General features: G+C 29.6%; 1 protein-coding gene across 6 annotated transcripts in view; it reads left to right on the top strand.

Moving 5' to 3' along the window:
- LOC132756982 (transcription factor egl-13-like) overlaps positions 1-14830 on the top strand; it is a 148827-nt gene that overhangs the window by 98778 nt on the left and 35219 nt on the right. Inside the window, exon 1 of one of the 6 annotated variants that reach the window (XM_060748128.1) lies at positions 734-889. The exons of the other annotated variants lie outside the window; for them this stretch is intronic. Within the exon in view, the coding sequence (XP_060604111.1) occupies positions 861-889 (29 nt within the window). The 5' untranslated portion in view covers positions 734-860. Of the gene's footprint in view, positions 1-733; positions 890-14830 lie in introns of those variants that run through there. 6 annotated transcript variants of the gene reach the window in all.

The raw sequence follows: 14830 nt of genomic DNA on the forward strand, positions 1-14830 counted from the left end.
GTATAAGTTGATATAAAGTATATTTTCTGTATCTGATGATATTATATAAGCAGTGGAATAATATCATGATGATTTACATGTTTGACCAAAATGCAGGTGTAACAAAATTTATATATTTATAGTAATTGCCTACTAATTGGTGACAAGAATCTGAAGTATATTGCCTGTTATGATGATGCAAACTATTTCTTAACATCTTACTGTCATCTACTAAAAATATAATGTTTTTAAGCACTTTACTCATTAATACCTAATTAACCTTACTTTTAACATAGTCTTTCTATTCTGAAGACATTTATATTGAAAAAGAAAGTATTCTTGATAAAGACACCATGATGCTGCCTAAGTTTTGCCTTGTATATTCAGCAGAAAATGAAGTCTTAGATATTTCCATGGAGATCATAGTACCATAAAACTCTTAAATACATCTTGTGAAAAAGTCAATTCTAAGCAATCAATGTCCTTGACACACTTTGACTCATCCGATTCACAGAAAGATAAATTTTCCTATGCTTCTTTAAGATATGATCACTAAGAACCCAATCTGTTACCTAACCTTGGCCTAACAAGTTGCTATATTGAATACTGCTCATTGTAAAAGAGATGTATTGTTCCAAGCTCCGCCTTCTTACTGGAAAAGCTCTACAAGTCGCTGTTGTAGAGTGCAGCTCTCTGATTGGTTAACAAGTATTGGACTGTGGAAGCGTCTGTGGGCACGATTGTTTTTGTTGTGGTGAAATGATTTGATAACTTGTGAGTACGAGGAACTACAGGAAAACGTCTCTCTGTGAATGCCGTCTCCTCTCTACCATTGATTATTGTTCTTTTAACTTGTTGCTATATTTTACCGCTGTGCAAATATGTTGGAAATATATAGTGAGATTATGAGGTATGAACTTTTAATTTTTTTATTAATTGTTACCATGGTAAGAGTGTGATCTTATCATGTAGTTGTCATATATGTATTGTTTTATTTTCATTGTATATTTTTTTTAAAAAATGGATTTCATTGGAAACAAGCTATGAAGCCATGTAGCAAATGTCATTTGGATTTATGTTCATCATTTCTGTGTGATTGTAAGTGAATATTTCAAAAAGAAAACTATCTTGGTCAGATAGTTTAAAAATACTTTTGTGTCAAATATTCTAAAAACATGGCAAATTATAATTCAAACAGCTTGTAAAGATATTTGTTAAATGGCGTTTTAGATTTGTTTCACTGTTCAAATAAAAAGAAAAATGGTGAGCTCTTCTAATGATTTGGAATTTAAATAATAGAATGCAGTACTGTTCATTAAAGCATTTTTCAACATAACAATAAGTATGGTTACAGATTTTCACACATAGTTAATTAATTATTTTCATTTAAAGAGGTTTTTTTAAAATATAATGTCTTGACATCATACCTGTTTTTTTCCAAATTACATTATAATTGAAAGCTATGAAAAACACACAATCTTTATAACTTTGAATTATTATTATTTTACATGTTAATGTTTTATTTCATTTCCAATGTTTATATTAGTAGTCCTATGTTTTTTCACATCAATTAATTCCTAGTTTCTTAGAAGAGCTGAGCTTAAGTGCTTCAAAAATTGTAAGGGTTTTTTACCCTCACCTTGTTAAGGTTATAATTCAAACTTGTTGGATTAAATAATTCTTTACTAAGTGTTTGAATGTTGTTGTCTTTTTTATTCTGTAGATATATTTCTAGCTGACAAATATGGTTTTCATCAGGATGTTATAATTTGCATGTCAATTTGTTAATTTTTCTTATCATGGATGTCTGTCACTAGTAGAGAGAATGGTTGTATCTGACATCAATCTGTCAGACAATTTATCTGTACCCTGTAACAATTATCATGAATGCTTCCGTCACCCAATCATCTATCAGTATAATATATTTCATTTTTTATCATTAAAATCCTTCCTAATGCTTCCTCTTTGCAAGAAGCATGAAATTAAGAAAAAAAGCACCTGGACGATATTGATGAATTTGAGTTTTTCCATTTTTTTCAACACTAAAGGTGTGTTTTTTCCTAGTTTTATTGAGCCTTTTTTTATCAATGTTATGTTCCTTAATGTTCAAATGTTTTATAGATAATGGTATATTTGATAATATTTTGTCATGTTTTTAGAATATGTTCCAGACTTAACACCCCATTGTTTGATTATTCCTGTCAATGAAAAGAAATTTAAGATAAGATGTATCAAGAAGAGGGATTTATGACTTGAATATATTTATCAAAATTGTAAAACAAGTTTCTTCGTGCAATTGGCAATTTTGAAAGTCAATCGGTCAAAATCATTTACATGATAAATAATCAAACTGTTTTATTTTTTCTTAGTAACAGATTCAAATCTAATGTTTTGGGCATTTTTTTAACACATTCTAGTATCTTTTATAACATACTGGTAATCAGGTACAAAAATCATTGTGTTAATTTATGATATAACTTCTATGAAGAACTAATTAAAACAAAAAAGGTATTTAAGACTGAATGAGAAAGAAAAGATTGTCTTTTATATATACATAATCTAACTGAAGCTTAATTCTTAAAGTTTAATTGAGATTTAAGGTAAGAATTAAAAAAATTCAAAGAAAAATCCCACAAACATTAATTTTGTATCATATACCATGTCAATTTTACATTGTAAGATATTGCATGTTTCTTTTAAATCAAACAAATTACTTTCTTTCTTTCAATAAACATTATAAGAAAAACACATTTTTAATTATAATATGCATTTTTTGCATGTTTTAAAATATTTACTTTCATTTCTGTTTGCTCTTAAGAGCTAATGGCAGTGATCAGGCTAGAAATATAAATTTTAAATTTTAAATATTTCTTAATTTTCTAAGCAACTTAAAGAGCAATAATTCTCACTGTTTCAAACTTAAACAAATACCTATAAATTTTCAATTTTCCAGTGTAAAACATAGTGAAACTAATAGATCTTCCATTTAAACGCCCATTTAAACCTGCATTAAAACTTGACATACATTTCATGGGGTAAAGGAACCAGTTGTATTTCGAATAAAATTGTATTTAATTTAGATTACAAGCTCTGTGAGTCTATTTTAATGATGAAAGATAAGAGGAGACTGTTTAAAAGCAGGCCTTTCTTGAACTAAGGCCACTGATATTTACTTGATTAGTTTCCATGTATATTCCATTGATTATACAAAATTTGGCCTTTCAATAGGCCAAAGATCAAAATGATTTTAGCCTTTTTTTGCATTACTACAAAAGAAAAAAAAAAAATTAAAACAAAAACAATCCATTACAAAAAGTCTTATTGAGAGGTGGGTTATGAAATACTTGACTTTTTCACATTGAGTTGTTATAGATAATTAAGTGACTATTTTGAAACTTGAGGAAAAAAATGTTGCAATTATAAGTTAAGTTATTTTATGAAGGCTAAGAATAATCTTTAATATTTATTGTTGTTTTGCAAACAGATTTTATTTCCAAAACAAAAACAACTTTGTTCTGCAGATTTTATTTCCAAAACAAAAACAACTTTGTTCTGCATTTAAAGACTAATAAATGTTTATTTGTCATTTTTGCTGATGTAAAATATATTTTTTTTTTGCAACCAAGGCTTTGGAAAACATATTTTAAATATGTGTTAAATTGGTTTGTGCTTTTCCTCTCCCTGAACCAAATATTGTGACCGTGTATTCATTTTACTTCCTTCTAATTTTATTCCCATCTTTATTAAAACCTCCCTGGAATCTACATAATGAGAACATGTTTTTTGTCTTATGTTCATTTAATTTGTACACTTTTTCACAGATATATGCTGATTATAGAGAATAAAACTTGACATAATTACTGTCAACTTTACTTCCATCAACATAAAATTGGAGTACATTAAATGTTTCTGGCGCAGAGTCTTGAACTAATTGTGAGTGGTTTCAATATGCCACTATTGTCAGGTATTATCAGATGGAACTTTTCACTGAATTTAAATCATGGAAAAAATGTCTTCTGCTCTTGTTAAAGATGGCATGTGAAGTGTAAGTGTTCTTGGCATATTATTTAAACAGCACATTAAATACTAAGTCTTGTGTATCCAAAGCACTTATACACTGAATAGTTTCCGTGATGACTTTGATGGGTGAATAAAAAGGCAAAAATATGGTTTAGAGGCAATAAATCAAAGTTTTCATACCAGTCTATAAAAGGATATTTTTCATTGGATAATTTCAAATTTCTTATCAAAACAAACCAATCAGAGTCTTGATTTCAATTTAGAAGACTGGTTATCAGCCTTTAATGTTTTATAACCTTGGACCCAGCAGGAAATTACAAGAATCTGAAAAATTTAATGTTTTTCAAATGTCTGCTGTAAAGTAATGAACATTATCATAGAATTGTTCTTGCAGGAAATTTGTTGTATTTTGAAAACAACCCTAAGGTTAATTTTTAAACAATCCCACATTTTTATTATGATATAGTGTATTGTCATAAAGCGTGGCTTATCTGATGGAAATGGTGAAACAAAGCATGCGTCATGCATTTAAATGGCTCACAATTCATTCAAATGCACTCGAGAACAACTGCTAACACTGCAGGCTATCCAAGCCATAGCGGCTTATCAGTGCTTTGTCTGATGAAGGGGTTGGTTCACCCCCTAGAATGTCCATGGCAGGTTTTAAGTACTTTAGCTTGTGAATTTGTTTTGTTTAATGAAGAAAATATGAGCAAGCAGCCTCGGGGGATTTAAAACAAAAAAGAGCAGGAAATCTCTTGCAGTGCTTTTTTTGTCTTCGTATAAATTATCTTTTAAAATTTTACTGTGATAAATGAACTGGTTCAGTTTTGATATTGTAAGTTTATAGATGCACCTTTTGGGCCTTTGCACTATCAAATTAATGCTGATTATTCAAGAGAAATTTGTTGAGGGTACAGATTGCTTCTGGATTTATTTTAGACATTATTTCAAAAGGTTGCGATATTTGTTTGCTGCAATATAATAATAATAAATGTATGCTCCTCCTTTACAATATTTTTGTATGAACTTAATATCGTTAGTCCTACAAAGTGTCTCTTTTGATAGTGTTTTAAGAAGGTATGTTGACTTATTTAATTCCTACTTTCTTTAAGCTGTATAACAATGTCTTTACCCAGATTATATCCACTGTAAATGTGTATTGAAGGGGTTTTTGCTACCAAACTGCTCAAATGAATCAGCTTCCTGTTAGAATGCACAGATGTGCTAGCAACTTGGTACCATTCTTGCATATTGTCTATTTTATCAATGGACCATGTGGCTCCTACTTTTTCAAAAGAGAAAAAGTAAATAACCCTTTCCATTCAGCTGAATCTTAGTGTGTTTTATCACTGTTTGGAGCAAAGACAATCTATTATCTGTTGATTTGGTCAGGTATATTTCTCTGTGTGTTGATTGCAGTTTTTCAGAATTTTGCCTGTTTCCTGTTTAGATGGTGTATCTTAGAGACTATAGCTCAGTCTCTTCAACAACAATAGGTCTGTTGTGTTTCCAGTTGATATCTTACAATAAATCTTTATATATCCTCTAGAAACCCTCCATAAACAAAACTTTAAACAATTATGGCTGATTTCCAAGTACCATTTCAAAGGGAATGAATCACTATCAGGCAAGAAAATATGATTTAGTGGGCGGTTTAATGTTGACAATTGTGTTGATATGTTGATTTTTCCGTAAAATATGTTTTTGTTACCTTTTTTTCCTTACTGCAGAGATTGTGTATGCATGTTTGTCTGTGTGAAATAATGGCAGTGTTCATTTCCTAGAAACATGTTGGTTAATAGTTCATTATTTAGTGATATTTAGTGGATTTATGAATATATAAGTGTTATTCCATTAAAACTAGAAAATTATATTTTAATTCATCAAGTGCGCTATTTGTAAATTATCAAGTAATTAAACAAGCAATTAAAAAATCATAAGTATATGGATATGAGTTATGACATGTTAACGTGATACATTGTACATTATTCAGACATTTATAGACCAAGAAACCTGCTTTAATATATTTCAAGTCATCTGAAATACACAAAGAGGCATGTAAAAAAAATATCTTTGCCAAAAAAAAAAATGAAACTAAAAACAATAATAACCACAGAAAACAAAAAAAGGAGAGAGATTTTTGCCTAAGATGAATGTAAGCACAAGCACAGATGATTATAGCAAAGTAATCATAAAACTGTAACCTAAGAGACAGTAAAATAGCTGTAAAGTCAGCTAAATGATGCTTCATGCCAAATGATGTCTTCCTCATCCAGAAACACAATACCTTTGCCCGGCAAAAAAAGCCAAACACTGGAAAACAAATCCTCTAGCTCTTTGTAAATATATATACCCTAATAGTCATTAAATTCTTGAAAATTTATTAATTTCGGGAATAATAAAAAAAAGTCTCCAGATGTTTTCACTTTTCACAAAATTGTCAGAAACTTAATCGGGATAAAGTGTTTTAATTGATAAGAAATTGAACTAGGTTAAATAATTTGGAGAAAAGTAATCAACATTAAGATACAATCATTGTTAATGAATCAATTGTCTGCTTTTGATTTTATGCCGATTAACATAAAATGCAACATGACAATCAGTACAAAAAGAAGTAATTTAGAGAGACAACTTAAGGAAAAGATTAAAAATATTACCTTTTTGTGTTTTTATTTTTTTTTTTCTCGCAGTGGGGTTGGCACAAAAGCTCATTTAGGAGAGGACTACCATGAGCTATTGTAGCTCTCGGTCCAATACCTTTCTGCTTAAATTGTAAATTATTAACATGTATATAACATGTATTACCTTGAATAAATTTTGTGTTTAAACCAAAAGCTCATTTTTTTCGTCTCTTAGATAGGATCAAATTATTATAATCTGGCAACAGAGAGGGGAAACACTACATTAAAAATTGTAAGGAGTCACCAGACTGGTCTTAAATTTGCTGTGAAAATTGCTATGTTTCATGAACTGATCTTTCAGCAATCAAACCAACAAAGCTGGAGACATGTTCCAACTAAATACATTACAATAAAGTGCTCTCAATGCCTTACTAAGAAGACATGCCATTACAAAAGACCCAGCTCATTACTGGCACATAAAACACATTAATGTTTACTCCACTGATTGTCACAATTGTCTTTCCTTGACAGCACTTCCCGTCATTTACAGCTCCGTAAATCACTTGACAATTGGGTGAGGTTTAATTTAAACTTGTCACAATGTTCACTTTCTCGTGCAGATAATGGTAGTGTCTGGCGTTGGTGAAATAAAGTGTTTCTCTGGTTAACAATGAGGAGACCATAAAAAGGTTTCTGATTTTTGTTCTGATTCTAAACCAAGTTTTGAAATAGACATTATACATAGCAACAATTTTATTACTGCTGCCACTGATGATGGTGATGATGATGATAATAATGATGATGTTGTTGTTGTTGTTTTTGATGATGTTGTTGTTGTTGATGGTGATGATGATTATTTATAATGTTGATGATGTTAATGTTGTTGATGATGATGATTATGTTGATGATGATGATAATGTTGATGATGATGATGATTATCTTTATTTTCATCATCTCTTTTTTATCATCATCATTAACATTATCATCATAATTATAATCAGCAGCAATCATGATTAAGATTAATGTAAAGAATACAGAACATATATAGGTATATAGGTAGAAACAAAGTGAATGTTATATAATAAAGAAATGCATATTTTGCTTGAAGGCCAGGTGTGAATTTCCTTTAATCTGTTGTCTTCATTAGTCTTCTTTTGTTCTAGATGAAAAGTGTGTGTTGTTATTTTAATTTTTACATCAAACTGAGCAGTATTGTGGCAAAAACAAGGTTTACTTTACACCTGCTGAGGGAAATTATTATTGTATAGTTGTCTTTTTTTGTTTTTTTGTTGTTTTTTCTCATCCAAAAAATATTAATAAGAATGATTGTACTAGTTGAAGGGGAAGTAAATTTTATGTATTTGGTAAGTTTGTTTTTTATATTGATATTAGGCTTAGCTTAACTTTCCTGCAGCTGTATAATTAATGTACTTAAGATGTCTTTTTGTTCGGAAGTGTTCATGTTGTTGTCATTAAAATTTTGTGCAATACAGAAAGGAAATATATCATGTTTTGAGAGAGTTACTGAAATCGAAATTAAAATGAGGAAACATGTTATGTCACTGAATTAAGTAACAACTTGTGTTAAAGTCATTATGATTGTTTGTCATAATTTTGACGAGGCTTTTTTTACGTGTTTTCAGTAACGTAATCAGATTAAGGTCATTAATGAGATGGACTTCTTTTTCTATATTTAACATATTATCCTGTTGACAAGTATGATAGTATCTGTGATTGTTACAATTTACAACGTCTTTTGTTGAAATTAGTCTTTATCTCGGCTTGTCTTTTTAGATGTCATCTTTATTGTTCATTATGACCCCTTTAAACAGATTGATTTCTCTTAATGGCCTTCCTGTATTTGATTCGTTTAAACAATCAGTGCAAAATGTCTTTCGATGAGTATCGCACCCATTAAGGACTTGGTAATGCTTTATATATAGGACAATTCCTTGTTACCTAACGATACTATTTCATGTCAGGAGTCGTCGAGACAATGCTAAAATCAACCAATCAAGTACACATCGGATATTGTCACCTGTGTTTCACGAGGCGAGTTTCCTGAGAATAAAGCGCCCTCTAATTACGTTAACTATAATGAGTAAAAACGATACAAAGTAATCATTTCTTCTTTTCCCCCCATTGTAATAATGGTAATATAAGATTTCACAAAAAGAGGATGATTTGTTCATTAATACTGTCTTAAAAGACGGAATTTAACGCGGTTAATTCTATGATTTGTATGCATGTTTGATTTTATAATTTGGAGCTAACTGATCACTTTGTCTTGTGAGATATTGATTACCAGAGCACAGACATACTTTGTAATTAGTTATATAATACTTGGTTAAAGTGCTAATGAAATTATGCATCGCTTTAGAAGTTGGACAAAAAATGCATTTCTTCACAAATGATAAGGATTTAATTGAATGGAAAAAGGAAGATAATTCCATTTAATTGCCTTTAAAAGGCTAATTTTACCTTGTCAAGTTATGTAAAATTTATAGCTTACCAAAAGCTGCTTAAGTGATAATAACATCAAATTTTCATTGGCTGATAGTGTAGTGTTGCAATAAAAAATCATTTGAAACATAATTAGCATAGTGACATAATTATTGTACTATTTAAAGACAGGATTCTATGCCTAAAATTATACTTAAATCTCCTTGCAAATGAAAGTTCAAAAGTCCCTTTATGACCTTTACAATTTAAGTGTGACTCTAGTACAAACCAAATAATTGTCCTAATTAAAGGTCGAGGAATTTATTCTACTACTATATTTTTTAAAAGTCTTTCAATTTTAATGCATATAACAGACATCTAAGCTTGCCGCTGATAGCAGAATGGTGTGAGTATATACACTATATTGTTTTAAAAATTGGCATGTTTATAGTTATTGTTAACGGCATTTTCGTACATAATGCTGTAAGAGTCTTAAAGTTAACAATATCAATTGTTACTTCTTTAAGATGTTGTATATGATCTTAACCCTAAAGATTTTTGTTACAATTGACAATTATAATGTAGTCTTTGAAGGATGAAATTACTCCGTAAAATGTTGCGGATAATATCGGCAAGAAGAGGAAGATAAAACGGTAATGATAGGTGCGCTCGCAACGAACATTGTCAACGAGCAGAGGGCGTTGATTTGATAATACCCTCTGATGAATCGAATTTACTCAGTTACCCCTTTAAGTGAAATGAACAATAGAGCACTGGTAATGCGACACTATACTGTCTATAAACATCGTGTAAAGACACTGTAAAGACACGGGGACAATACTAAAATACTGTCACTGGCGACCCAAACAAAAAATGCAACGGTTTTTATGAATGAAAAATTAAGATGTTTTATGTTATTTTGTGAATCGGAACCCGAAACAAGGGTTTTATTACTAGTTTTAAGTTCAACCAATGAAATCGCTGTTCAATTAAATCATTTAAGATCCATTCAGAGATTCACTTCACTAACTTAATTCAATTAGTTTTAAGCTTTTGTCTTGTGTGATATTTTTGAAAAAATGAAATGAAAAATTATATAAAAAAATGTTTTTGTTCAAGTTTTAATACCTCAAATATTATTATCATATAATATTGTTCAATATAATGACAGTTGTATAAAAATAAAGGTGTAATGTTGTCAAAGTTTTACCTTAAGGCTTTGCAATTAATTTGTAATTTTGTATTCTTACTGTTAAAAACAAGGAAATCTTACTTAAATTTTTGACAACTTGTGTATCTACATTGATTTATTATCCCTTGTTGAACCACGTTTTTTTATTATTCATAACATACTTAGTTTTATTCGTCACTAGTCTTGTTTTTGCTTGAGACTTTATCAAAGTTCTTGAATTTTAATATGGTTTTAAAACATTTCACCAGCATGAGATAAAGTGTATTAGAAATTATTTTGATATTTCAAAACCGTATAAAATGTTCAAACGCAAGCAGATGCTTCTTGTAAAAGTTTGTTTTATGGTCCAATAAAAAACAAAGGTTTAGAGACTATTTTCAAACTCCTGACTTCATTGGCTTTGAGGCTAAGTTGTAGAGCATTTGATTGGTCAATTCCCTTTGACACCGAGCAATATTATAAGAATTTTGTCATTGTAGATTTTACTGTTTTCAGTTTTTTCTATCACAGTGGTGCATTGGTAAAACTTCCTGATTACAAATCCCGGGATGGCCAGTTTGATCCCCCCACTTCTGGAATTACACAAGTCTTACAGTAGAGAAAAACTGATATCTGGTGTATAATGGTGCTTGACACTATACACATTGAAGAACCTGATTATATTCTTCTTGAATAGTGTTGTTTAACATGTAAATGTTGTATTGGTTGATGTAAATGTTGCATTGGTTCATGTGGCATTAGACCATGAAAATGTAGCATTAGTCCATGTAAATCTTGTATTGGTCCTTGGAACTGTAGCAATGGCCCATGTAAATTCATTATCGGTCCATGTAAATGTGGCGTTGGTCAATGCAATTGCTGGAGTGGTCCATGAAAATGTAGCTTTAGTACATGATTGTAGCATTGCTCCATGTAAATTAAGCAATGGACCCAAATTAATAATTGTTGCATTTTGTCCATGAAAATGTAGCTCTGGTCCATGTTAATGTAACATTGCTTGAATATAGCATAAGTCCATGAAAATGTGACATTGGTCCATGTAAATGTTGCATTTGTACATGTAAATGTTGCATTTGAAATATGAATAAAAAAAATTCGCCAATCTTAAGATAACCACTTTTCTTTGCTATAAGACCTCTACTTATTCTCTTTCTACCTTTATAAATGATTGCATATAAATGATCCCATTTTTATGAAAATAAAGAAGAAGAAAATACTGTAATAATTCATGAAAGAATGAACTCTATGCTTTAAAAGGATATTTTATTGTCAAAAAAAATCAGCTTTATATTTTTCTACTATTTTATTTATAATTGAGAAGTGATGTAAATGGCGTGTATTATTTGAGCTTATAAAAGAAATGTATTTGTCAAATGACTTGTAAAATATTTTGATAATGAAAAAAACATTTAAATTATTATGTCTGGACCATGATGAATAAATATTACATAAAGAATTGAACAAATAATGCAAATTGACTAATGAGCATTTTGTTCCCATCAGTTTGCGTAAAACTCTGTCAGCAAACAAAGACTTACCAATAAGCAGTTGTAAAGGGTTCGCATCTAAATGCATCTTTCGACGGAACTTCACAATACGAATCAAAAATACAAATGTCGTGCATTGTTCTACCCATAATTCACCAGTTCTGATGAATGTACGACAATGAAATCCCATTATAGGTTGTATGCAATAGCAGAAACAGATTTTTCATTTTCTGTCAACATTTGTTTTTGTGTTTTAATAGATGGGTAGTAAAAAACCATGACAAAAGATGTTGAAGAAGAACGAGAATAAACAATTCTTTATTTTATTGAAAACAGATATTTGGACTGCTTCTGTCACCAAGAAAAGACCATCTGACGTAAATTGTCTCGTTCACGCGAAAATGTTCTATCTTGGTACAAAATTAGAAGCAGTTAAAGTAGTATGTCTGTGTTTTTACAAGAATGTATTATTGCACAACCAAAAATGGAAAATTAAAGCTCGAATAGGATGTTAACAATACGTTTCTGAATAGTTTTGTTAAAATGATTTACTTGAATAGAAATTGTATGGATTTTGTACTGTAATATCGTTACTTTAGTGCAGTAATGAGTTAACTTGTATTAAACTCAAAAGGAGTTAGCCCATTAATGCACTAAAGTAACGATTTGTCAACATATTGCTTTGTTGTTTACGTAAGGGTGCTTAAAATCTAGTCTGAAAAAAAAGACATTTATTCAGTCATAATTCATCTTAAATTAATTGTTTTAATTCTGAATTTGAGACCAGATAATGGAACAAAACAGAAGAACTAATATTTATTTCTGAATAATATTATTCATCCAACAAATTGCTTACCAAATGAATGATATTTGGAATTAACTGATTAATTTTAAACAATATTTTACAAAAATATCATTACATCAATTGAAATGTAATGCACTGATTGTTGCGATTCTATCTGCATACTTTGTAAGCTGTATAAAATATTTGAAAAAGCCAAATGCATCTAGGAATAACTCTTAATAAAATTTCTACCCAAATGCCACATTTCAATATAATATTATAATACTTTTTTTCAATTAAGTAGCTTTATTTACAGACCTCTTTCATAATCGTTCATTGAAATTCATATGGTTTATTTTCAATAAAGGAGATTATTATTTTCATATAAAGATTGGATTAAATCCTGAAATGGTTCAGAAGACTTGTAAAGAGCATCTTTTGTGAATATTGCCACTTGTTTTCACTTGTATATTGACTGTTTACAAGTCTTGTTTATGCCGGATCATTATGAGGAGGGGTTGGAAGTGATTTGATTAAGATATACGTCTATCCCTCACTGATAGTCCCATTTTGTACTTTTATTTATAATGTCAAAGAAATGGTATTGTTTCTAACACAATAATATAAGGTTAATAGACAAACAAGCACATTTGAACACAGGAGAGTTCTACTTGATACATCTATTGGTTTTGGTCTTCTTCAACCGTTATCAAGAAGGCTTATATTGTAAAGCTGTTGTTTTTCTGGTTGGATATTTAATATTTCATTAAATGAAAACAAGAGATCGATAAAAAAAGGAAAGTTGTCTGGTTGAACAGTTATGGTAATGAAACTACTAGTTATGTTTTCACTTTCCTAGGTGGTAGGGGACGGCTTGGGTGTTGTCAAGATAGTGACACATTTGCAGTTGAACCGTTGCACAGAATCACTTTCAGAAAGACCAAAATTATAAGCTCAGATGATTTTACTTTTGAATAAGTTAAATTTCAATAGGACGTCTTTCATGGTTTAAGAAAGTGGGGTGGGGGGGATACGTGACATAAACTTATGAATATGTATAAAGTATAAAGACGGGCCTCAATAACTCAGTGTGAGAAATAAGCATTATAAAGTTTCAGTCATGCATTGAAATTTCATTAAATCAATACAGTAGCTTAACAAAAGTAGTCGCAGTTTGAAAATACAATAGCCTAAATGGTTCATTATACAATGACAATAAGAGTGGGTGGGGTGTCGGGGATGGACTAGACTCATTTTGATGAATTACCAGTATATGAATATAAATCTATACAAATTTTCATATAATAAGATGAATCTATTCTTTCTCTATCCTTTTCTCTATTTTTCGTTCTTTAGGTACATTGACATGAATGTGCTGTTCTAATCTTAAGAAAAAAAAAAGAAGTTAAATAGTTTTAACATTATTCGGAATATATTTATTATATATCGATATATAAATAATTATAGGAGTATTGATATTAGTAATGATTTAGTTAATTTTGTGTATTTATAAAAAGAAAAAAAAGGAATGATAATTTAGAAAAAATATTCCATTTCAGGTAAGGATTCTTTAATTGAAATTTTTTAACTAAAAATACACATATTTCTTGAGAACTAAAATAAGAATGAAAATGAAAGTTGCAAGTATTTTGTGTATGTTTTTTTTTCTTTTTGCATTGCTCAATTAAATAATATATATAACAAGACATTTTTTTTTTCCTAAGGGGCAAAGTAACCATAGTATAAACTATGTAGAGACAGCTTTTTATATGGTTTAATAGTAATGATGGTTTGAAATATGGCCTGGTTTAATTTTTATACAAGAAAAGAAATATATATATATATATATAAAAAATGCATGAATAATGTTAAAGTTAGTCAGAATATTCTTGATCTTTGATGATACAAAAATATATCATCTCCTGAATGGATAATCCATCACATGAAGTCAGTCTCGAAATAATTTTATAATGAGAAATTGAATGTTAATTGATTGTTAATTACAGGTACATATTTCTGAACTTGTGTAATGTAACATTAATGACAGATACTTGTCAACTGGCTCGACATATTATTACAAGATTAGATGAGAATAACGGGGAAAAATCCGTTATTATGCTAGTCATAATTATTTCAATTAGCCAAAAGGCATCAACAATGATAGAGCTGGTGACAATCGTCAACAGTAACGGCCCCGGGACAGAAAAATATTAAAAAGAACAGAGTATAACGGAAGTAATGGTCAATAATTAAAATGATTTCCTTAGTTTTTGTTAAAAAAAATTTATACTTGATTTATTAT

The sequence above is a fragment of the Ruditapes philippinarum genome, unplaced genomic scaffold, assembly GCF_026571515.1.
Source record: "Ruditapes philippinarum isolate M1 unplaced genomic scaffold, ASM2657151v2 ctg67_1_1_1_1, whole genome shotgun sequence".
Lineage (NCBI taxonomy): Eukaryota > Metazoa > Mollusca > Bivalvia > Venerida > Veneridae > Ruditapes > Ruditapes philippinarum.